At 37.0% G+C, this 26,462-nt stretch overlaps 3 protein-coding genes across 3 annotated transcripts in view; 2 read left to right on the plus strand and 1 right to left on the minus strand.

Moving 5' to 3' along the window:
• The first annotated feature begins 6,809 nt into the window (after nt 1-6,809).
• LOC139117719 (uncharacterized) lies at nt 6,810-11,222 on the plus strand. The gene is made up of 5 exons (XM_070680961.1): nt 6,810-6,869; nt 7,411-7,555; nt 8,513-8,571; nt 10,418-10,475; nt 10,771-11,222. The coding sequence occupies exons 1-5, from the start codon at nt 6,810-6,812 to the stop codon at nt 11,097-11,099; spliced, it is 651 nt and encodes a 216-aa protein (XP_070537062.1). The 3' UTR covers nt 11,100-11,222.
• A 2,381-nt stretch (nt 11,223-13,603) lies between these two features.
• LOC139117853 (protein SPO16 homolog) lies at nt 13,604-18,626 on the plus strand. Its single transcript, XM_070681086.1, has 5 exons — nt 13,604-13,710; nt 14,711-14,846; nt 15,629-15,730; nt 16,352-16,430; nt 17,387-18,626. The coding sequence occupies exons 1-5, from the start codon at nt 13,611-13,613 to the stop codon at nt 17,558-17,560; spliced, it is 591 nt and encodes a 196-aa protein (XP_070537187.1). The 5' UTR covers nt 13,604-13,610; the 3' UTR covers nt 17,561-18,626.
• Nucleotides 18,627-19,728: 1,102 nt separating this feature from the next.
• Nucleotides 19,729-26,462, minus strand: part of LOC139117443 (cubilin-like) — a 103,012-nt gene continuing 96,278 nt past the window's right edge. The window contains exons 64-66 of the mRNA XM_070680560.1: nt 24,398-24,575; nt 23,206-23,447; nt 19,729-22,744 (exon numbers count right to left, since the gene is read on the minus strand). Coding sequence (XP_070536661.1) covers nt 22,616-22,744; nt 23,206-23,447; nt 24,398-24,575 — 549 coding nt within the window. The 3' untranslated portion in view covers nt 19,729-22,615. The remainder of the gene's footprint in view (nt 22,745-23,205; nt 23,448-24,397; nt 24,576-26,462) is intronic.

The raw sequence follows: 26,462 nt of genomic DNA on the forward strand, positions 1-26,462 counted from the left end.
GAAAGTGCCTCTTACACGTCAACATTACCAGTAAGATGTACTAAAATTATATATTAAATGCATTGCATGATGATGCGTGCTTGGCGATATTAATGGGCTTCATCTTAGGCAATATCATGATTACCTTGAAGTTACCTTGAACTTGAAAGTATCCGGCTCGGACACTGCGACAGCTCGTATTACTCGCTTTCAATGGATTGACGTAGATTCCCCTACGTGTTTTGTCATGTCATGGCTGATCAATGTGATACTATAGCCAAAATTACTAAGAAACTGTGTTATGAATGAACAATGATCGACTCTGTAGCTGTGTGTGTTATGTTTACAAATTCTATTTTTGCTAGGTAAATGGCAGTGCAGAATGCATTCGAAACTAGTTGTTCACGCTTATTTATTCCTTCGTTCTATCATCAATCGAAAAGGATTCTTTTTCCAATGTTTGAAGGATTCGGTAAAATTATCTTTTTTGTGAATATTTGAACATGACAGAGACTTACTTTCTGTGACTTAGTATTGAAGACAATTAAAAGTAAAATGCTTATTTTCTTTTACATTCTAATATATTTTTCTATGAATTGTTGAGCTCTTTGCTATGTTGTCTGTTGTCAAGTGATTCAGTTTCATGGACGTTCGTTCGTTCTGCATATTTGTATATAACCATATATGGTAAAAAAGGCGAGTCAGCCATGTTTTTATTTGACGTCAGTGGCACTGTATAGTTTTAGAGAAGCATTCGTTTTATTTTTCAATTTAGCAACTTTAGCGCAATATATAGGCCCTGCTTTTACAGTAAAACCATTGCAGATAACGTCCGGTGCTATAACTCTTGATGAATTTTACTGTATTTCTAATGTCAATCCAAGTTCTTGTAAGTTCTACAACTTAATCATATTACGGAACTAGAACTATTTAACTTGCTAACATTTTTGTAGTCCGGACTAGAATCCACTCGTCAACAATAACAACAAAATTTGCACATGTACAGGCTATAAGTTCACAAGCCGAATGCTGTGTATCTCAGAACATGCTTTGGGGAGTACACAAAACTGTATAGTTACATAAAAATAGTGAAAAGGTCATCAAAATTAATAGTTACTGGTCCCGAAGTATTTTTCTGGGATACAGAAAGAAAACCCCCTTTCTATAGTGCATGACCGTCCAAGTGAAAATAAATGATTGTTTTATCATGAATATATAAGTGAGCGATTAGGCCTTTTCCGGAGTGACATGGCAGTGACTCTCTGGTTACCGCAGCGATCTATTGAGTTTTCCGACATGTCTGTAGCTCTCCTTCCCTGTCCTTTTATCTTGCAAGGAAGAAGTCCAGTTTGTCTCTATGATGCGACCGTTTGTCCGTATGACTTTTAATCTAACAAGCATGTTGTTTTATATGTTCATCCAACTGCAGGCTGGTGTATTAAGTGTCCACATCAAGAAATTACAGAACCTTCATATAGATGAAGAGTGTATCCTTGAAGACATGGAAAGTCGTTTTGAAATGAAAAATGTATAACGCTTTGCTCCTGGTGAAATGTATCACCCAGCAATATCGAATTCAATCGTTGGAATTTCGCGCGTTTGACAATTTACAATCATGTACCTTCGGATTCCCATGTTTCTTAATCGTAGAAGTCAGTATGCGTGATTTGGATATTATTCAAGTTGCCAGGAAGTACTAGTAATGCGCTTTTAAAAAGAATTACCGAAGACTCCGAATGCAGTGATGTTAACATATTTTTAAGTTCAGGAGTTTGGTCCAACAGTAAACACATCTACCCTCTGATAACTGTTGACATATTGTGTCGATGTTGTGTTCCGATTCCTCGCATCTGCACGGATGCAGTTAAGGCAATCATATTTGTATTGTAATGTCGACAGAAATATTTCCTTATATCAATTCTGATACAGTATTTCCTTCGCAAGATGTACAGATTTACATTCGTATTAAAGTCGGTGACATCGCCAAGTGTTCGAAGACGGTCGACGCACAAGAGAATGCGAAGATTGTTTTCGACGATCTCAAACACTTTTCAATCGTGGTGAGTGTGAAGGCTACAGTTGTAATGCGAACGGAACCCAACTTATGTTTAGATAGCGACAAAACACTGCTATATCATGTTTATGTTGGTTTTCGCATTTCCATACTGCAATTCGACTTTGCGTCCATTTGGTATGACAAATATTGAATAAAGACTGACAAAATTGGGTCTTTATCGCGCCGGTGGTCTTAACTTTTGACGTGTCTTCCGTATGTTTTTTTTTTGCAAATACAGGTTGAAATTCTGAAGTAAGGTTTAGATGCTTTGTGTTCAACTTGTCAACGCAGCCTCCATTTATTGAATGTAACATGTTATTGTTTATAAATGAACTCCAGTCCTGACTGGCATTTGTTTCTCTACAATGATTGTACATATTGTTAATAATTAGTTCTGTCAGAGAAGCCATAGTTTGTATGAAGGTGAAGAAAGAAGAAAATGTTTAATTGAACTTAAAGTTATCCGATATGCATGCAGTGGAACCTAGTATATTTATATGTCATCATAAAGGCTGTCTTTCCCACTTGCAGATCTCTAGGAAACGTATAGAACCATCTAACATCATAAAATTTGACATTGTCGCCTTCGAGGGATCAGGTCGTCATCAGGTCATAGGTCGAAAAGAAATGCATCTGTATGACGTCATTAAGGTACCAGATATTATATTACAGCTCTAAGTAGTTGGTGCTTTAAAAATTATAGTCATGCGATGCTTTTGGCTTCCGTGAGACATAGTCGTTGCTTTCACTGAATTTGACCAACAGCTATCCAAATATGACGATTCGAATGGCGTCTATTACGACCATTCCCGTTGCGCACGCAGCCCAGTTTTATCGAGTCACAGGATATCGATTCATTTTGACAAATAAGGATATAATAAGTCGAACATGTCCTGGATCCACAAGGGGATGTCCATGTGATGCAATCCATTGTAGTTCTGCGGAATAATCTTGTGTGATTGCCAGTCGGAACTCTTGTTTTTTGTCCTTATATAAACCGAAAGGGCTTTTGAAAAGTAGACAACATACTTTCTCATTTTGTGGAGACAAAACAGGGGTTAGTATACGATAACAAATCGGGTATACCATTCACTATTTGCTGGGTTTTTTTTTTGAGATTGTGTTTCCGCTACAAAGGACTCTTGCTATAGATAAATGTTGTATTCAGAATCCAAATCGAGTGCGAAGCCGAATAAAATAAAATAATATGACAGCTCGCTCGCCATGGGGTTCTGTTATTATTACATATGTTCCCCCTGTTTATTTTATCGAGAAAACAAAGAAACTAAAAACACAAGCGAACACATTTGAATAATTTACGCGACACACATTGAAAGACAAGGATCACGCGCTGTTCTATTCATTTGCATGCAGGTAATAATTGCAGTGCAAATACCAGTAGTACGCGCGCGCTCCGATGCAAGTAAACTGTAGTACATATGTAATAATGCGCTTAGACTCTCCACAGTCGCTGTGCCTTGTTTTGTGCGCGATGGGCCTGCATTCGAAGGCCGGCTGTGCAGCTGTGAGCACGCGCTGCCAGACACAGCGACTGTCGGTTCTTGCAAGGATATGAATATTCATAAGGGTAGTGATGTCAAAAGAAACACCTATCTTACTGGGCGGAGAGAATATATACTGGTAGCTGGTAGACTTATATACGCGGTATGTTTTTATTTTTCATTTTTAATTTTATTTGGTTATGCTACTTGTCATTTTTGTTTTGATTAACGGGTGTGTGGAGTTCTATAAAGTACCCGGATCAGGCAGAAATCCGACCGGTCGCTTGCAAGAACGTCCAGACCCTGGGATTCGCGTCGCGTCTCTGAAGGGCGCGCGCGTGTTCAAACAGGGAAGAACGCGAATCGCAGGGTCTTTGCCAGACTATAATGCGCTCTACATGCTTCCATGATAGCAGTGCGTTGAGTCGGATATTGATGGTGGCCATAGAGACTTTTCGTTATACTTTATACTGGTAAATTCCATCGTCGTTTGTTGTATCTTGTCTATAAAGAGAAGGTAAAACAGCAGTTCTGACCTACATGGGTGCATTAATCGTTATGTCTGAGATGGTTAAACATAATGGAGCATGTCTTCATTTACTATTACCTGATTTACCAAGTACTGATATCTTAAGACGACAATGGTATATTTTATTTTTCTCCTTAAACCCGGTATGATTAATCTTTTTGCAGAGTCAGTTCATGGCTGGTTCGTATGATTTGAAGATTCGAAGTACTGTAAGTTTTAATATTGGGATTTGTTAAAGCTACGCGCTATGTTGCAATAAACCACACCCAGGAACGGCATACCATGACTAGTTCACGACTTATGAAGGAATGATAGCAAGTGCACCTATGGAGTGAACTGGTCAAAATCGAGTATAATGACCTGTTGCTGAGGTGGTTTATGGCTATTATATTATAACAAGTATATTGGAATTCTGGCGTGAAGCGTCGAAAAGGAATTTTTGTTCAGCTGAAGGCTCGCACGTGTTCCAACAGTGTTATATTGCGAATATTGCAAGGTTATTTTTCACATCTCAACCATTCAGATCTCTGTATTTGCATCATCAATATACTGGTATTATATAATGAATTTACACTAATAATAAATACGGTGGCCGGTCTACAATACTTGTGTTGATTCATAGCAATTGGTCGCAGATAGCAATCATGGACTAAAATAACATTTAAGCAAACATTTATTGTAACATTTATTGTAGCAACGTATTGAATGAATGGTGTACGATAGAATCAGATTTTAAATAGGGTTGTGTGTTGAGTTATCATGTCAATGTACAAAGAATTTATTGTGTTGTGAATATTAGAATCGCGAATACAACTGTACGTGTTGCTAAGGTTGTGTACTTCCACAAATTTAGTAAATGGATATGAAGCATGGCTAAAATCTCTACAACAAAACTTTCCCATTCGGATAAATGTTTTCTGTCGTGGCTTTCCCCCGTAGTTTGTTGCTAGCTTGGAGATGGAGCTGTGTTTTGCCTATGGTATATTTGGCTATGGTCATTCCCATCAGCTAGAGAATAGACAGAGAAGTGTTAGTGACACCGTTGGTCACTCTTTGCTGTATCGCGTCGAGCCACCGGATGATAGAAAACAAGGCAACGCGTAAGTATTTATCCCCTAAAAATAAAAGAAGTAGAAAGAAGAAAAAGGAAGGAAGAAAGAAAGAAAGAAAAAACCTTTCAATATCGGATTATATTGGGTTCAGAATACATAAAGTTACTTGTATGGTCATGTAGGTCAATGTATTGACCGATGCCGATGATTTAATGATTAATCACATTTGTAAACATCAATTATGACTTGAATGGGAATCACTCGCTTGTCTTACGAGTGTCATAATTTAAGCTATTTTGCCACAGGAATATGTTTGCATGGTCTTGGCTGTACAAAGATTAATAATTCGAAAGTTTTAGAGGAGACCCGTAATTCCATTATTAACCATTATTTCGTATTTATTTTAAAATTTGCCATATATGCGACTTACTTTAGTCAGGTGATGTCGGCTTTACCTGTTGGTCGTCCTGCAGAATTCGTTGGCTTTGAAGAAGAAGTCGAGATTGGAAATGCGTCACGAGATCTAGGTAATTAATGCATTGATCGTTTTCAATTTCACTTGTACGGCTGTTTCGACGTGTGATAGGCAGATATAACCATCAAACGAGACCCACTGACAGAAAATTACTAAACACGCACAAGGAATTGATAGTCACGAATTTTAAAATGATTTAGTTACCAGTATCGTATGCACAAAGAAAATGGTTGTTTTCCTTTATCAGGCAATCGTTGGCCTTTGCCGTCTCTTCTCCGCTTTAAAGACAAAAAGCAAACTACAGCACGGTTGGGAATGTAATAATTCATTTTCTAAAATTTTGAAAATCAATGATCGGCAAGCACATATATTAAATACCAATCTCCATTCGTTGAAAAACATTTCTTCACAGGTAGTGCCGGCAGTACATTGGAACCTTTCAGTGACGTTCCGGTTGTAAAACCTGTTATGATAAGTAAAGTAATGAAACGAAGGTAACATTCATCTCTCTGTATTTGCTTGTCTGTCTTCCCTTCTGTCTTTCAAGCTACACAACCAGTGCGTGCGGGCTCATTTTTACTCTCGACCTTTCTATACTGTAGTTTCTCCATTTTTTACCTTTGGTCGTGAAAGATTTCCATTTCCCCTGTCTTGCCATTGTCTTTTATTCTGGTGAATCCTGAACCTAATATAAATAGACACGTTTAAAAGAACCACTGAACAAAGAAGAGGTGCAGTTATTAGCTGACACGTAAATAAGTCTAACGAAATATGTATAATATATGTCATTGTATCTAGGTTGGAACGTCTTCAAACTGAGTACAGGAGACAGACAACAAGACAGCAGCGTATAGGATTTCTGCAGAAAATCGTTCTCAGACATGCAGATCAACACGTGGACGAGGCTAGTAGCACTTACTTTATTTTAGGATTTGTAAATTGTGTAAATTGTGTTTGTTTGATCGTGATGAAATGAGCGAATCGTACTTGATCGACAAGTCCAAAAACCCGACTATCCGTTCATTTTATGGTAGACAAATTGCATCGAAATGTTCGATTCGTACTTGATCAGATGCTGAAAAATCTGCTTATTTTAATGGTATCAAAATGAGAGTAACAAAAAGACGACATTGTACTAGATCGAGACGCTAAAAAATCAGACTCTGTTAATGTTCATTTAGGTAGCAAAATCTAAGTGTAGTTTTATCGCAAGGAAATGATAGAACCGTTCCGGATTGACATGTTCCAAACTCCAACAATAGTGTGGTGTTTTGAGGTTTGATACTTCACTTTTTGACACTTGTTTGTGACTTTGATAAGCAGCGTAGGTGTCGTGGATATCCTTGTCTCATTACATGACAATGGCTCTATTGTTCCAGGTAGAATTTGTGTGTACCCCCTGGGGGTCTTATAAACGAACTAACAGCTAATTATAAATTTATAAAATAATCCCGGGGGTCTTATAAAGTGAGAGACATCGCTATCTTCATGCAAGTGCATATATATCCTGTCATATAGGTTCTCGATGATGGTACCGGACTAAAGTGATGAAAACATTAGCAGCTGGGACTAGTTTGTGAGCACTTACTAAAACGAAGATCATCAAAAAATTCTTTAGAGTTCATCAATCGCGTACCAAAATGACAGTTTTAAAGATTTAAACCACACAGTTACGTGCGTTGGCTCTCCAAGAGTTACTGATCGGTACCATTACATCTAAGGTCATGTTGAGTCTGATGTTTCGTCTGATGTCTTTTGACTCTGTATTGAATATTCACATTATACTATATAGTGTAATTTTACATTGCATTATTTAGGATGTGTTATTGGGACAACCCGACGAGGGCGCTGAAAAGGAATTGTTATCAGTTCCTCCTACCGATTTCAGGGAGAGCCTCCTTGAAGATGAGCCCAGTGGCCATGACCTAGCAACTATGGCGCTCTTCCTCCAAAATGCACCAGGTAGGTAGTTACGGTTTTCACTCTATAATCCAAACGTCCCTCCTAAAACGATCCTTGGAGATAAAATCGTCTAATTTTCCATCCTTTGTTCTCGTTTCCTGCCGTTCCTGATCACTTCACTTCTTGTGGTCTCAGGGAAGCATAGTATATGGGTTTGATTTTTTTCTGAAACCGTGCACATGTACATGAATATTCGGCCGAAGTCAGAGTAAGGTGAGGTTTTGCCTCTCCTTGTCCCCGTGAAGGGCATCAGTCCCACTGGTCATCAATCTGTATTTACCTTTATCATAAATGTGAGTTAGCATGACTGCAGGAAATATAGTAGGAGCTGTTTTCAGTTCAAAAAGGGTACGACCAATCAAAGCGACAAAATTCTATGTACAATTTTAAGGTGAAAAATTCAGGTTCGGAGGGTTTTCAATAATTTAGGTTTGGTTACCAAAACCCTGGAAACACATACATGTTAATTAGTCTAGGCTGTGAGGTGCAAATGTATTTTCTTCAACCACCAGTCATAACGTGATCGTTTTGTAACAATTTAAAGCTTCATTAATTTTAGTATTTTTGTACAACAAAATTTACCGTTCTACTCTCTCAATAATGTCTAAATGCCCCTAGCATTCAACTTGTCAACACCGCCTGTTTGTATATGTAAAGGGAAAATATTATTGATGACAAATGAATCTAGCCCTGACTAGCGTTCATTTGCCAAGAATGCCACCGTACTTCGTGTAGACTGTGATTTGTATTTGAAAGGGTAGTCTTCATATTAGTAAAACATAATTTAGGGAGAAAATTGTCTTTGATAGAATAAAAGTGTTAAAATATTTTCATAAGGTTCCCCTTTAATATATTTATCTCACATGCGCCTTGAATTTGACTAATTTTTGACGAACAGGAATGATGGCAATTGCCAAACGTGTAAGGCACTCGATAATCAATTTTTCTACTTCATAGGTCTGAGCATGCGCCTGCCAGGTGAAGGTCGGCGACCTCGAATGATGAACATTCCAGAGGTAGGTTATTGCTCAAAAATGGAGGTGTACCGTTGACCTCTGAAAAAAATAAAATACGGTAACCCTTTCACCATCGGGGCTTGTCGCAAAAGCATTGTTGTCAATTGCGTTTGTGGACCTGTCTAGGAATCGAAGGTAAACAGAAACTGTTGTATTTGGAGGACGGTATTTTATGAATAATTGGGAGTTAGACGCAGCCTGTTAAGAAAACGCCACTTCCTAAGAGTCTCGGCTTGGTTGTCTGGCAAACTAGCTTTGTCCAACTATGGACTAATCTTCAAATTGTTATGCAGTGGTATTGGGTTCGTTGTTACCGTGGATAATAAAGTCTATGTACACCAAACATTACACACAGGTACTCGCTGCATGAAAAAGTGACTTCATGTCAACATGGAATAAGCTGATTTTGAGGTTTTCTTGAGGCAAAAACTACTAATAATCCAGAAGTCGGGATTTTTCATTTTAGACATTTTTACATTTTAGTAGTGCATGTTTGACATGTTAGGTCGGAACTAACGTGACCAAAAAAGCCAATTGTGCAAACCTATCGTGTATCGTGCACGCCTAACGTGTACGGACCTAACGTGTCTAAAATGTCTAACGTGCATGTCATTTTAGGTTTTCATCATGAGTCAAAATATATCATGCCAATCGTGCAAACCTATCGTGTATGGTGCAAACCTAACGTGTACGGACCTAACGTGTCTAAAATGTCTACGTGTATATCATGACTGTACCATTCACTTATCTGGAGACCCTAAAATGACATACACGTTAGACATTTTAGACACGTTAGATACGTACTCGTTAGGTATATGTACGATACACGGTGCACGATTGGCATGATAGACTTTGACTCGTGGACAACCTAAAATGACATACACGTTAGACATTTTAGACACGTTAGCTCCGTAAATCTTAGGTCGGCACGTTATACGATATGTCTCTAACTCTATCATGCCAATCGTGCAAACCTATCTTGTATCGTGCAGACCTAACCTGTACGGACCTAACGTGTCTAAAATGTCTAACGTGCATGTCATTTTAGGTTTTCATCATGAGTCAAAATCTATCATGCCAATCGTGCAAACCTATCGTGTATGGTGCAAACCTAACGTGTACGGACCTAACGTGTCTAAAATGTCTAACGTGTATATCATGACTGTACCATTCAACTTATCTGGAGACCCTAAAATGACATACACGTTAGACATTTTAGACACGTTAGCTCCGTAAATCTTAGGTCGGCACGTTATACGATATGTCTCTAACTCTATCATGCCAATCGTGCAAACCTATCTTGTATCGTGCAGACCTAACCTGTACGGACCTAACGTGTCTAAAATGTCTAACGTGTATGTCATTTTAGGTTCTCCACATGACTCCAATTTCTATCATGCCAATCATGCAAACCTATCGTGTATGGTGCAAACCCAACGTGTACGGACCTAACGTGTCTAAAATGTCTAACGTGCAGACTTTTACAGTGTTTAGTCATGCACGTTTGCCTTACACGTTTGGGTTCTATAATGTACAATGGCATACAACTCCCCATAGCACGATAGCTTCAACAATGTGAAACGTGCATTTTTACCATCTACTGGCCATAGCTCAAATATTCCTTAACCAATCGTATTATAACATAAATCTAATAAAGACTTGGGTAAATCGATGTGTTCTTGAGATGAACTCGAGACTGTATCGTCTAATCTGAGGTCTAACCTCAGTACCACAGTTTGTCGTTCTGTCGAAGTGTTTCTGTCTCTGCACTTTAGTCACAAGGAGCAAGGCGCTTATAAATTAATCTGTTTTTCTGTTATTTCTGCGCAAATCTTTGTCGTTTCAGGATGACAGTGAAACAAGTTTGACTAGCAAGGTTAGCCACGAAAGTGCAGCTTCAGCAGGTGAGTATTAAATCGACGTGTGAAAGAAGGAAAAGAAAGCGACAAAAAATGAAGGACACGAATCGCAGTCATAAACAAAGAGGTGTACATGGACTTATAATGGACGTTAAAGCAATCGTGGCAATATTCATAGGTGCCACGAGTGTTCATGTGCAGCACCATAAATCAATAGAATAATAACGTACCACAGAAATTGTTGAATTAAGGGATGCTTTCCCTGTAACTGACCCTGGTTTGAACATACTACTATAAAACGACATACTCTATCTGGCATCCCGCCTTCTTTTTTCTGCAGAGGTTGAAATAAAGGAATTAGTTGAGAAGGAGCAAGCGGGTCCTGAAGAGACACAGGAAGACCGCCGGCGTAGTACCCTAGGAGCTCTCCCAGGAACGGGGTTCATTTCATCCTTGATGAGTAAACTGCGTGTCAAACGACAGTTGAAGAAACAGTCCGCTGGTCCGACTGCACCAGATGCACCCCAGGCTGTTCCAACTTTCAGTCTACAACAGGCCACTCCCGAAACGTCCCATCATAGCATTTATTCTCTGACTCATTTCACATCAAAAGCTGACGAAGCTGCCAGGGATAAAAAAGAGAAAGATGAAGACGGCACTGCTGTGTGACTTTTGATATGATGTTCTGTACTGTTAAAAAGGCTATGTTGAGCAACAGACAGTCAGTTGTGTTTGAAAGAACGCTTTCTGAAATGCAAGATCGAATCTAAATTTTCTTGACAGAAGGATATATTACAGGAGTTTGAATAAATATGGATTTTATTAGTCACGTTATTATTTATATGAAGTTTTGCAAGTCTGATAAAAGGATGATTCTATATTACCAATTGGTTTTCTTTAATGGATTTATGGGGATTTTTAAAAATTTTAAATAAACGTTTGATCGTTGGGGAAAAATACTGAGCCGGATGCCTTCTGTTCACTTAGCCAAAAGCTTGCATGCAAAGTTGTGGCATGGGGCAAAAGCACTAATGTAGGCCTGAGTAAATTAAATGTATATTCTACCATTGATAGCTTATTCATTCATCCATTCATTCAATGTTTTACACTGAGTTGTTTGTCTTGCTGTTTGCCCTCCAAAATTTGAAGAAAACAGAGATAAACGCTCTGTCAGAACTGTCAATGGAGAGGCCCGACAAACACTTTTCAAAACTCAACAAAAATGTTTAGTGGCGTTTCTGTTATCTGTGAAGCATTGTTCAGAATTTAACTGATCTGACTTGAAATAAGTAATTGTCCACAAAATAAAGAAACCGTTACGTCAATTTAAATATTATGAGCTTACCATACGGGGTTAGGCTACTACGAAAGTACTGCAAAGGACGTAGGCGCGCGGCGCTCCGCGGCGCCAGTGTCCGAGTGCATCCTTTGCGGTATTTTCGTAATAACCTTATTATACATCCTATGTTTAAATCAAATGTGGCGATCGAATGGGCAGAACATTGATCGTTTTCGTGCAATGTCAACAGATTTTCTTCCGATTTATAGCGTAAAGTATGAACCTTATCTTGTAGGCCTACGCGCTTATGAATTAGCCTGTGCACTATACACGTACATAGCATGAGACACACATTCCAGCAACTTTATGAGAATTATCATGCATCTGTGTCCTGCATAGCAGCTTCGAGTTGAATTTAAATAATGTCACATTTGCACACAATAAAATGTTAAGCAACTTCTTCAGGAAAAGTGTGAATCAGAGTAGGTCTGTATAAACTTATGAGGTGATTTTCACTTGTAGTCCATGAAGCAACAGGCATCTGAGATCGATGTTGGCCTACAGCTGCAATATAATATGGAGACCTATCAGAACTTATATTTTATATTTCATATTTCTTATATTCTTACTTATTTCTCAAATTTGTGTTTGTAGCCTATGTGTGAAAATCACAGTAACCTACGCGTAGTCAAGACGGTGTCCTGAACAATTACTCTTGCGTCCGCGATCAATGTATTGTCCATACCCAATCATTTAGGCCCTATTGTTCGTATAGCCTACAGCACCTATGAAATATGGGTATAAAGTAAAATGCATTTAAGTAAAAGTAAGCTTATTTCCAAAAATAATGATAGAGTAAATGACTTGAAATTTTAATGATTTATTGTTGTTAAATTCCTTTGCCTAACATACAAATGATGCAAAAATAAGTTTCTTTTGTGAAGAAGTATTCTCCATCACAATGTCACTCGAAACCAAACCCGAATCCGAAAATGAGTCTGACTTACGCTGTGAAAGTTGTCGTCTGGCCGGACCTGGGCCGGACTTGTAGTTTTACTCAACTGGTGACTGGCAGAGTTGCGCACTGCAAACTGTATCTCCACGTACCAAACTTATGATCAGTGAGCAGCAAGTGTCACAAGTAACAGATCAGGTACATGAGGTAGGGAGTTGATTTTACGAATCAGTCAGTCGAAGTGGAATTGGCGGGCTTCCTTTGAAAACTGTATTTCCGGTACGCTTGTACAGCAGACGACATGAACCTCCGTCGTGTGCATTTGCCTGGATTATTTCCATGGAAATAAAATGACAAAGGGTTGTACTAGGTATATCTACCTAGTTCTTCACAGACAACAGCATTTTACAGTATTTGTACACACATACTGTAGAAAAATCAAAATATCCCTAAATATTTCTTGTAGTCATGTTAAGGTAGTATGCACCTCGAAAGTAAAAGACTTAAACTTTTGCTCTAACTTTCCTCAATGAATCTTTCAATCATTCTCTTTCAAAATCAAGAATAAAAATAGGGGGTAACCATGCAATTTTGGCACTAGAGAAAGAAATTACTCAAGACTTACCGATATTTGAAATTCAAAATGGCCGCCATCCCTTTGTGAACTCTATGGAGAAAAATAAAATTTTCGAATTTCGAAAAACTAAGCCGGTGAAAAGTTTTCTTTCACCAAGAGCTTTAAAATGAACCCCCACATGTGGTATATCAGAAGAGAATTGTAAAAGTTTGAGAGTCCGAATGTCTGTCCCCGAGGTGCGTTCTACCTTAATGTGTTGCCAGGGATTTGTGACCTTTCAATATTTTTTCCCGTCCCTTTGCATCTTGGTAATGGTAGATCTTTCTGCAGCTGTAATTTCATGCTGTAATCAGCTTCAGGACATAAGTGATGTCTGAAGTGTCTAGTGCAAGATGGCCTGTCATCGTTAATAGTTCACTCTACGACAGTGATATGGCAAGGCAGCTACAACGAGAACATAAAATTAGGTGTGAGTATACGAAAACAACATGAAAATCATTGTGCTATATTGTTCCATGATTGATAACATAAAGTGTATTATTAAGTAAGGTTGTAAAAAAAGAGTCTTCTTTCCATTATAAATTGAAAAACAAGTTGTTTGTATTGTTGCAGAGAGTAAGTAACAATAAGGAAAAAATCACAAAACAAATGAAATACTGTGTCTAGGATTTGTTCTTTCCAACCAATCTACAAAGTGTGACACAATTAATTGATTCGCACTATAGGGAGGTATCTGGTTTTATTCAAGGAATCAAAACGATCTCAATGTGAAGATAATGGCATATTTCAAGAGAGATGGTTTTGCATACAACCAGGGAGTGTGGTGCAACTAATAAGTATTTATGTGAGATAAAGAATTTTACTTTTAAACTTTATGAGTGTAGTTTATCAGTTGAGATATCAACTATACTAATGTACATGTATTGTAACATTGGCAGATAACATCACATGCTGAACAGCGCATTTACTAAATAGACAGCTTAAATATAATGTTGTTCATGATGAATATCACCACACTTATATCGTCATGTCCATGTGTTGGTTCTGTCAAATCTTCTGGTGTTGACCACCTTTTTCAACAAAGAAAGAGGAAAAATCTGGAGTGAAAAATTTGGTACTTCAACTTCTAGATGACTTAATATGCATGTAATAAGATGTAGTGATGGAAATACAACTCAAAAAGCTGAAAGGTGTTCTTAATTAAATCAGAGTGTCATACATATGTTATTATTTCAAACTGACAAAAGTCATTCATGGGACATACTGGAAGCTTGTGGTGTAAAAGTTGATAATTTTGTCATCATATTTGTCTGTTGTCCTATGCTTTTATTTCCATGAGTGACCATTTGTTATTTTATTATGAAAATAATGTCACTGTAGACGGATAAAAATTAAATTGACCGTTCTGATTCTGATTTCAGAGTGCAAACTCTATGATGAAGTATTTTTGTCTTGCTGTTTTCCTCCAGATTCAGATAATACCATAAAGCATACATGCATCTTTCCACTGTCATCGATAGCATTCATTATTGTACCAGTAAATGAAGCTACAACTGTATGGCCTCTGAAATCTCCATGGAAGCTGGATCCAGCTCTCATTGAAAGGTACCTGTACTCCATGTCAATATTCTCCAGGAGTTTTTCTTGTTTCATAGTATGGCAAAGCTTGAGAATAGAGTGCACCTCCGGGACAGATATTCAGACTCTCAAACCTTTACAATATTCTTTTGGCCTACTGCTTGTGACAGCTCTTTTTCAAGCTCTTGGAGTAAATAAAATTTTCACTGGCTTAGTTTTGTGAAAATCAGAAATTTTATTTCTCCCATGGAGATGACATAGGTGAAATTTTAGTCAGTGTCATGCACATAGTTATTAGCTTAATGCCTCCACACATAGAAAACAATCTCGTACTGAAACCTTTTGTGAGATAGAGAATGTACTTTTTTCCATTTAACAATTTGATATAAAAATAAAAAAAAACACATCATCCATTAGAAGTAATTATAACCATTGTTCCCTTCATAACCATCAAAACTGCAAACTAGTTGATAAAAATACACAATAAACCTTGCTAAAAATAGTAGAATCGACACATTAATACAGGAAATTGCTTGTCTATTTAACATTTTAAATAATGGGTTTCTTGGATGATAAATGAAACTGAAGAGAGGAGAATCATATGTATGAAAGTTGGTGGTATGACTGAGACTCAAAGATCTTACAGTTTTGCACCGACAATAAGTTACAACAAGTTACATCTGTGAAACTTAGCGACTAGCGACTGTGTGATATTCATGGGGCGTACAATCATTTGATTCTGTAGAATTTTATAACTATGTGCTTTGTTTCTAATCATCAGCTTTGACTATTGTACATTTATATTTCAGAATTGAAAGATTTGTTAGTGTTCATTGCAATGGATATTTGATTGTTACTGCAAGTCTGTTTGGGCAGCATGAGATGACAGTTTTTTCTTCCTTACAAGATAGGTAAGAAACATGTAAGTGTTATACATAAAGGTGTACCTGTTCTGACTATGAGATAGTGACACCACTTCCACATTCAACAATCAATTTCAAATTTAGCATAAAAACCCTAAGGGATAGAATTGAAAGTCAAAGGATGACAAGTTATTCCTGAAGTTGGACACCAAACTTTCAAATCTGTCAGGACCAGTAAGAGATTTTACTACAAGTGTCCATCATTGAAAGCTTAACTCAGGATGGAAAAACTTAATTCCACGTATTTCACATCAAATGGATTTCCAGTTTCCTTAAAAACTTTGGTTTGATGAGGGATTTACTCCCAAGCATTTTGACAAAGAATTTTGAAGTTTGAATTCTTCCTGTGTATAGCTAAATTAAAATTCATCAGAAAGCACAGAATCCCAAGCAAACTGCAAGTTTTAACCAGGATAATAACTTGCTCTTCATTCAGAAATCAACAAATGACACTACCTTGCTAGATATACCGGTAATATATACATGGACACTTTTCAAAATGATAAATGTTGTATTGATGACTGTGATGAATGACCATTGCAGGTAATGTTTCAAAGATTGTCAGTTTATTTTTATCCTGGTTTGTCCTTTGTGATATCTTTCTCACAGATTTCTAAAAACAAAGTTGAGGTTATTACCAGCACACAATGCGAGTGACTGTGTCCAGTGTATGCTGACTATTGCAAAGGTAAGGTGTGTGAATGTGTAACTGCTCAGTGAAGTTGTAAAAATCTCAGTAATGATGGAATGTGGTAGACATTATCATTTTTTCTCTTGCTGATGATGTTTCTTTGTCTGTAGAGATTATCTGAAAGTGAGAACTAAAAATGTTTCTAAGTAGTCTAGTGGTGTGCATGTTGTGATCCACTGAGTAGTATGGGTGGGGATTCTGAAAACTTTGCTGGCCATTTACATATGGGAAAAACAGTAGTGTTGTGTATAACACTGCATAATATCATGTGATTCAATAGGCTTTTTCTGCCTTTTTACTGTGCCACTGACAAGAAGCAGCATAAGGGCAGTGAAGTTAGATTTAAACGGATTTAAAGTTCTTGCAATATGTCAGCAACTACTGTGGCAGTTTACAGCGCTTTGTTGACATAACACGAGTGATTCTGGAAGGGACATTGCAAAACAATTAAATCAGGTGAAAGGCAAAATAGTGACAGATTTGGAGGTTTGAACCCCAAACTCCCATTCAATGAAATGGTATCATTTTCAGGAGAGTTGGCTTCATTGGAAAAGCTCCGTGATCTTTAAACAATAACTTTCAAAATTTTCAAGAGAGATGGGTTTAGACACTTTTGATGAATTGAGTTCTTGTTTACATTGAACTTTACTGTCTCAACATAGTGAGTGTTTTTCATGGTGAAAATATAAATTACACAATTTGCCTGATGAGATCCACTAAGTTGCACACTATGTGCCACTTCTAATCTGATTAAAATCTGATATAGAAACTCAGGTCCGCCTTTCACACTATGCATATTAGGGTCTTTAGTTTTCTGTGGTCCTCCCAAAAGACTGTTATACAATAGCTTAAAGGATCCAACCATCTCTACTGTGGATTTTGATTAGATTGGTAGCACTTCATGGCTGTCCTCAGTAGTTTTATTTGTGTGCTCTTTTATTTTTTGCTTTCAGGCAACTTGCAAACCTGCCTCAGCTATCATAAAGGAACGAATGAATGTAGCACTTGCCAATCAGCTTTCAGAAGTTGCAGTCATTCACATCTTGAGTATGCTTGGATTGAATCAACATGATATCCTTTTCCAATCAAGTCAAAAACTCAGTCTGCACCAAGTTCCTAGTTTGTAAGTTGATTGATTTGTAACAGTACATGAATTTGCATTTTAGAGGTAATCTTTAAGATTTATCAAAGAGATCACTGAATGGTGGAAAGTATGAAATACAATAAGATATCTACTGTCCTATATGTTCTACAAAAATTACTTTCACATAAGAGGTTCTTTCCGTAGAGAGAATTTTTTGGAGATTTTTTTCACGGTGTTTTCAAACATAGTTGTACACTTAGAGACAGAACAGTGAACTATGGAAGGATGTCATGAAATAGAATACACCGGGAAAATTTGCTTTCCAAGTAAATAAGAATGCATGTATTCTACTTGAACACCAGAATGTTCTCATACTCAACTACTCTACTGTACTGATGCACAGTAGTAAAAACATGTCCATAAATTATCAACAATAGTCCCCCAGGTGGCAACCATGGAAGTGATACACATATGCAGTGTCTCACGTTGCACAGTATCTTATTGGTTGGCTGAGTAGCATCCACGTAAATTTCTAATTTTGAAACAGCCAGTCAGGTACAACCTTCTAAGCCACTGCTCATTGACCACACACTATGATTAAGCAACCTCTACAGTGCAGTGAGCAGGGAAGGAAACCTACAAGATATTATCTGTCAGTCCCCTTGTTATCCTCAAGAATGAAAAGTTCACAATGTGATTTGGGACGGGGGGGTGTGTAGGCTTTGAGGCTGGACTCATCTGATTGAACTTTTATGAACAAAATGATACAGAATGTTCTTTAACAGTGTGCACAGTGTCTTGTCTTACAACAAGGTTGTGGCACTCTGAGCAAGATAGCCACTGCATCAAGGCAAGAGTTACTGGAATGCAGTCTGGACTCAACAACAGTAGACAATATTCTTAAGTTCTTTGAAAAGGATTGTATACTTCTGTGAATTTTCTTACAAAATCATTGTTAAAGGACAGTGGCTGTGATGTTTACAAGCTCTAACAAACTGACAGTCAGTTGAAACGTTAATATATTTGTTATGCTATGTTTTGCCAGTCTGACTGTCATGGCCTGCTTTCAAACTTTTCCGTCAACAACAAAAGTTCAAACACAACTCTATTTTGTGTATAACACTGCACTATCACATACCTCAGAATGAAAGAAACTTAACTTACAAAGTTATAGTCAGAAAATCTCAGCCACTAGCATGTGCTTTACATTCAAAATTTATATCTCAATAACATATTTAGAGGCATATTTTGTAAATGTAGTTGCATGTAGAACGCGCCTCAGGGACAGATAATCAGACTCTCAAATTTCTAGTTCTTTTCTGATCTACCACATCTGGGGGCTCATTTTAAAGCTCTTGGAGAAAGAAAAACTTTCACCCTGTTAGTTTGTCGAAAATCCTAAATTTAATTTTCCTCCCACAGAGTTAACACAGGAATAGCAGCCATTTTGAGAAATAATTGTCTGTGTTCAAATACCACGGAATGTTGGGTAATTTGTTTCACTACTTCCAAACTTTGCACAGTGACCCCCAATTTTTATTGTTCATTGGGTAAGAGAATGGTTAAAAGTTTTATTCAGGAAAGTTTGAGGAAAAGTTTAAGTCTTTCACTTTCAAGGTACATACAACCTTGAAGTAGAAGTACAAGGTGTCAGCTGATGACATTCTAAATTTTAAGTTATTATCATATCAATAGAAATAGAATACTCAAAGCAGGTGTGTATCAACTAACATTGATCAAAATTCTTAAGCATATGAACAGAAGTAGGTAATTTACTAAGTACACTTTCATGTACACAGCATATCTGGAAAGAAAGGTTTTTGCATACACAAAGGACAGCGCATATGGATTGCAGAAAATAAAAGACCATAATTTGTGGCAACATATGTACACATATTGCCCAATTTTCTGAATAAATTTGTTTTCCTTGAATGTACAATTGTTTTTACATTTTAAGTTTATCATGTTTTGCTGGTATTTTATCAATTTTAAATGTGTAAAGCGCACTGAGACGTATGTGTAGTGCGCTTTAAAGAAGTAAATATTATTATTATTATTAAATATTATTGTATGCAATGTGTATTCATGAGCATTGTCTGCATGTGCAATCAACATTGTAATTTTTGATTGAAATATTCCTTGTCTTGAACTTGTGCACAAATATAGATGTACCATAAACAATATGATGACACAAGAGAGGTTGTCAGTATATATTGTCTATAAATTGAATTTTTATTCAGTGTTTCCATCCTGCATACAATAAGATACATTGTTCTTCCCCCACATACTAAAAGATTGAATGTCTGTTCACCGATACTGAAAATGACTGTGTGAGCTAGAAATTCGAAAATCCATTTACAAATATACAAAATTAATTCACCACTGCCACATTGTCCCTTTGTTGGCCCTAGAATCCATACTGATCAATGTAATTTTCTACATTAAGACATTTCAAAGACACATGAAAGCAGAAAATAAACTCGTAGATATCCAAATTTCTCCTAAATTGTTGGTTTGAGTTGCATAGTACAGATGTGTGTATTAAATATACTCTTTGTACTGTAGTACATTGTTGAAATGATACCTCCTTATCAAGATGACATGATCAGATAAAAATTTACAATTGAATGAGTAAATATCTTTGAAGAAAATTGATTGTAAAAATCTATAACACAGGAAATTTTGTAGATTGTTGTGGACTACAATAATTGATGGCCTTGTGCAAGAGGGACCTATATCCTGTGTTAACCTACTCACCCCCAATTCCCTGTAAACAGGTCCACAATCACCATAAATAACAATGGGTTTGGGTTAAACCATGGTGGTGAAAGGATTAAAGCATAGGAGATACATCCCTCTTGCACTGGGACATCAAATAACACTGTCTTGATTAATTGAATTTCTATATATCACAACTTTTCCTTAAAGTTTATTAGAGTGATTGATGTCTTAACGGAAATCAAACTACGAGGTAACACTAGCATACCACATCATAATGCAGATAATTGATGGGTTGGTATCAGGCTATATTGTAAAGGAGTACCTATGAGGAGGGGGACTGGAATGGCTGCTGAAAAGTGCACACAAGGCACATTTGGTAAATCGCACGTGGAAAAAGCTGTCAACCATCAGAGTCATGCTGCCACTTCAAAGAAGTGGCCATAATAAACAACAGGTTGTACAAAATAATACAACTCAAACAGCAATAGGATACCACTGATTTGATTTTACATGCAAATGATGCCATCTCGTCATCACAGTGCGACCAGTGTCATCTCTACATCTGATCCCCTAAAATGGCAATAAAAGTTGTCACTGGCATGCAAATACATGTAATACTAGTACTACTCAATCAGCAAAATGTGTATTCTCTAATAAGAAGCCATATAATTTGATAAGAGTTACGAAATGAAACCTTTTGTCCTTGTGCATTAATAGCACCATGCTTACATTGGGAAAGATTTGGGTAGGTGGCATGTTGACAGCCTAAATCAAGAATTACTGCCAGTACAGAAAAGGACAATGAGATATGATCTAAAGGTGGGGAAAAAATAAGTACTTGAAATTCAATCTTGATGGAAGAGAAGCAAAAGACAGGGGTCATAATGTGGATAAATAATGGATCCCAGAGCACTTGTATACATTGTACTTTAAACACTGAAATCATCATTGAATGAAAAATATCAATGAAAAGATACATATAAAATCTTAATTTACGGATACACACATCTTGAAAACCTATGGAAAAGCAAAAGGAGGTTCCAAGAAATTAGGATCACTATATCATATTCAGAAAGAATGCAGAGCCCGCCAAGGATATCAAAGTTCTTTAGGAATTGGAGGTGGTAATCAAACAATAAAAACATTAAGAAAAGTTATCATCTAGGAAAGCTGGAATGTTTTTCCTTGATATGAACGCATCAATCATAGGACTATTACATTTTAATTTGGCACTTTAGTACAGGCAGTTACTTTTGACATTCAACATTCCACAGGAAAAAAAAATAAGTAACAGAAATACTCCTCATTTTATATCCTTTTAATATTCACAAAATCTCAGCATAATGACAATAACAATACACTAAGTTATTTATTCATGATTGTGATAAATTTGGCATGCCCAGAATTTGCATTTGCTCATAGCATTGTAATCAGATAAACTTTTTCACAAAGTTCAATTTAATTATGAAAACAATTTTTCACACAGTAAATAGTAACTTCATAGACTAGTACAGTTTTGTTTTGTCTTTCAAAGAAAAAAGCTTGAGTTGTATTTTCAGCGCTCATAATGTTCTGCATTTGGAAATACCGGATTGTTGTTTTTACAGGTTAAAAATACCTTGTATCAAAATCAATGACTTGTGTATATATATTACTGAAGTAAAGCAGTCACTTTTAAGGAAGAATTTACACGCAATGAAGCTGATTGTAAAGGCAATTGGTTAATGGCAATGAATGAAATGCTCTACCGACCACACAGGTGAAATCTTGTAAATTAAACTTGCTTCTTTTCCTTGAAAGCTGACATTATGGGACAGAAATGGGACCTCTGACTTAACCCTTTCATCACCACATGGTTTGGTCCAAACCCATTGTTATAAATGGTGCACGTGGACCTGTTCACAGGAAATTGGGGGTGAACAGGTTCATACATTTCATCCATTTCACTCAAAGGTTGCCTAAACCAAAGTAGCACTTTTGGGTAGCACCAAAGCTGTGATCAGAGGGTTAAACTCAGATTGTACCAACAGAAATGGGAAGTGAACATTAACCAGCTGTTCTGCTAAGACAACTTTTACAAGTTACAATCAGGAAACTATTTTGAATTCTCATAAAAACTGACGGTCATTTAGCAGTCTACCTGAAAAAATCAGTGCATACTAGCAGCATATTTTTCTAATGATATAAAGAAAACTTCTTTGGTATTGAGTTCTCCGTCAAAAGTACACCTTTGTGGTCTTAACAAAGCAGCTGGTTGTTTTCATGATCAGCTCTCATTGGTTACATGAGTAATATCTTAGGTATTCCTCTCCTGAAATACCTAAAATATTTCTGGCGATTTCTTTTCCCAAGCAGTTTAAGTACTTATTGGTGTCTCTCAGCAGAACTCATAGCTGTTGTACTGAATTCTGAAACCTTTGAAGACTTGGCTAGTGGTGCTTGTTGAATCTGTTGTTAATCGAAGGAACAAGCTGCGTCCACTTGCTTGGACATCGGCAGGAGTTGACTGAAAGAGAAGGGAAACACGACTATTGAAGCATCGCCATAGTTTGGATCAAGCAACAGCCAGACATATTGGAATAACTATGTAAGTGCACAGAGGTTCAATGTTAATCAGTGGACATGTGCAAATGTTATTAAATTCGGTGACATCAAGAAGTAGCTTGCCTGTGAGTTTTCTGTAGTAGACACTGATAACCACTGTTGTGATAAACAACCACCTAACATACAGGCGTGGTGATATTATAACATCAAGTCCATGTGAATTTCACAACAGCTTCGATCAATTCAATACCTTCAAATTCACTATTTTTCCCTCATATGCTCCAATATAATTCCTTTTCTGTTAATGGAAGATGGATAAATATTCACAGGTGCATAGACTTTGAAGGTAGTATGCTGTTTGAATTTTGCATTTGATTTGAAGTGAGAGAAATAAAATAGTAAACTTTTCCCAAAGATACTCACCATTCCACAGAATTTTCCAAATGACTGGGCACTATCAGAAGTACCATCAAAGATTTCCAGCTTGTCTGCGCTACAAATACCAGCAGTCCCATCGATAGACAAATCAGTGAACTGTAGTCTCACTGGCTGTCTGCCCGCTGGTACCGTGATTATCCATTCACAGTATAAGTTGACGTCATAAACATTGGGCCAACCTGGGCTGGTGAAGCTCCCCATATGTGTGTAGAATGAACCACCACAGCCTGATGAAAAGATGGAGTGAATGAAACGTAAAATATTAAAACAGATGCATGCTGTTGTAATTTCAAGGTTTTTGGTCAAGTTTGCATTTCAGAAACCTTGTTATTAGAAACTCACTAATATGAAAAAATGTTTGACAAATAATAACCAAGAGTGCATTTAACCCTTTTGAGTGCCAAAGTCAATTTTTGGCACCTTTACAAAATTTTTTTTCAGATTTTTGCCAAAATTTAGTCAAAAAGCTGTAGCCAATGAAATGTGATGTCCATTTGGTTCAAAATTATCAAGCAAATTCATAAAAATTCATAAAAATGTTGCAGTAAAATTTTGGTGGGAAAAATTACAGCACTCGAAGGGAACTGACAGTCGATACACCAGTCAATCCAATCCTAGGAGAGCTACCTAGGCATGATACATGTATCTGTTGCCATTTACTGTAAGTTTATCTTTATCACATATATATGCTGGTTTTTACAGTAAAATAATCATTTTTGCAATGTCTTTCACCCTGTTCACCCCAATTCCCAGTAAACAGGTCCACAATCACTATTGATGACAATGGGATTGGGCCAAACAATGTCTGTGAAAGGGTTACACTTTTTCAATGATCAAAATTTGACCTTGCAGTGATACATGGATCACAAAAAATCAATACAAAATGACTTTGACATTTTGTAGGCTTGATGAATTTTGGTTCCAAAGAGTTTTACCTTAACTTCAGAGAATTCATCGATAATTTTGGTAACATACTGACTGTTACATTAAAATATTTAATTTTTTACAAAGGATGGTGCCACTTAAACACTTTCCATAAATGTAGTTGCTTCAGTAATTACTTTGTAATGCAGTTACACTGATTTTTCTGTATTTGCAACTTACATATACTACAATAGATTCCATGATCTTTGTAGAATGATATAAAAATGGCCTTCACATTTTTATGTCCACTTACCAGCTATTGAAGATGAAGCTGATGAGAATGTAATGTCATAGCCATTGTGTGTTATTGATCTGTCTGTCTTGAACTGCATGAATATATTATTGCCGGAGGCAAACACTGGATTAGGCAAAGATGCTGAATTGCAGAGTTTGGCAAGTTGGGTGCTGCTTGAATCCTCACCATCGTAAATCTGCAGACAAGAAGATAAAGAAAGTGATTGAAGAATGTTTCTCTTGCATCTATCCAAAGGTACATACATACTCATGCTGGTCTTTGCTACATGTATCCATAGCATGGTGAGTTTGAGACCTGCCTATGGTGTTATGCCCTTGAGCATGGCACTTTACTTATCATTGCTCAGTTGAGTAGTTAGTGATGGGTACCTCTTCCTGTAAGTGGACTTCTTGCCGGTTGGTTGATGGAGTAAATAAGAATATTCGTCTGCACTGATAAGATTTTAGACAAAAATTTTTCAAAATGACTGACTTCATTCAAAGTTTCTATTTAGAAAGTGAAAGTCAACATATGAAAAAAAAATATCAGTGATGCATTGAAATTTGAGTGCAAGATATTAGCAGTATCTTCTCCTGAAATTTTGTCTTCATATTTCATGATTTTCTGGCTACTGAATTCAACAGACAAGAAGCTAATAATTCTGGCCCATAAAAACTGTGACAAAAGCAAAATTAACATGTACCGGTATAACACACATTTAACACAAACTTCACAACATGTGGTGTGCTGTTCACTCTCCTCTCTGTTTGTGCTTATGTCACGGGGCAACGGTCAGTGTTTGAAACTCATGCAAAATCGCTACTGGCCAAGCGGGCCAGTAACTTATAAAATTCACTGGCCCGAAAGGAAATCAACTGGTCCTGGGATAATACGGAATTTTTACTTGAAGGGAAATACAGGGGCCCTGCTGTAGGTGGCTCAATATTCAAATACCTGTACATCTTTCTCGCTACTGATATTCACCCGCGAGGCGAGGTTCATCAAAACATGGATGCTATTTTTTACATCCATGATCAAAACAATGCTGCCATTTTGACTAAACGAATCTCGAACCTACCCAACGTGACCCCAACGCGTAACAAATGGAAGATGTTGAGTAGCGCCATCAATCTCGCAAGTCGCGAGAAATGCGTAGCTGTAAAGGCTTTCGCTAAGTAATTTCACCGTTCGATCTTTTGAGATTTTACCTGCCATTTTTTCCTAAATTTTGCGGTTTGATTACTTGAGAATTTAACAGAATAGGGTAAGAGTATTAAAAATTGCTACCCCTTCTTTATTTAGAGCAGGACACTCGGGTCTGCTTCTTTCACAACTTACTGGCCCGGCATGAAAACAGCTGGTCTGGGGCTAGCGGGTTAGCGTGAATTTCGAACGCTGGCACTGGTGATACATGATTTGGAACAACAACTTATAGAATTGAATGTAAGGAGGCATTGTCTTTTTGTAACTCTTTTGAATAATTAAATTTCATTTTGATGGTAAGTATTTGACCTTGCAATTACACCAAGAAGCAGCAAATAATGGTAGAGATGGTTCTATGGATGCAATCCTTGGACTAGGATATTTCATAATGGTTTTGAATTTTGAGCAAACGAGGTCCAAAGGTTGATTGTCGTTCTGATTGACAATTTCATTTTGCAAGTCTATAAGAAGTGACACACACTAAACTGCAATGCACCATGCTGTACACTTAACTAATCTTTGAAAGTACCTGAACTTAAGAACTGAAAATTCACAAGGCAATCAACTTTAAGACTTCTTTGAAACACTTTAAACTTTCTATCAACTTGCATCATAAACACATAATTGCAAAGTCAAACTGTGACTGTTTGTGTAAAAACAGATGTTTAAATGACAAACAATGTTGCTTTAATTGATATGACAAGGGGAATCTACATGAAAGGACTAATGAAACCAAGAGTGCATGCTATCACTTAACTGACATTCACAAAAACTCTCACAAACTTATATCAGAGAAATATAAATTTTACTATAACCCAAACGGGATTCGAACCCCCACACACTCACGGCAACATCGCCTAGCTGCTAGGGCTCACACAAA

Source organism: Ptychodera flava, chromosome 18 (assembly GCF_041260155.1).
Source record: "Ptychodera flava strain L36383 chromosome 18, AS_Pfla_20210202, whole genome shotgun sequence".
Taxonomy (NCBI): Eukaryota; Metazoa; Hemichordata; class Enteropneusta; family Ptychoderidae; genus Ptychodera; species Ptychodera flava.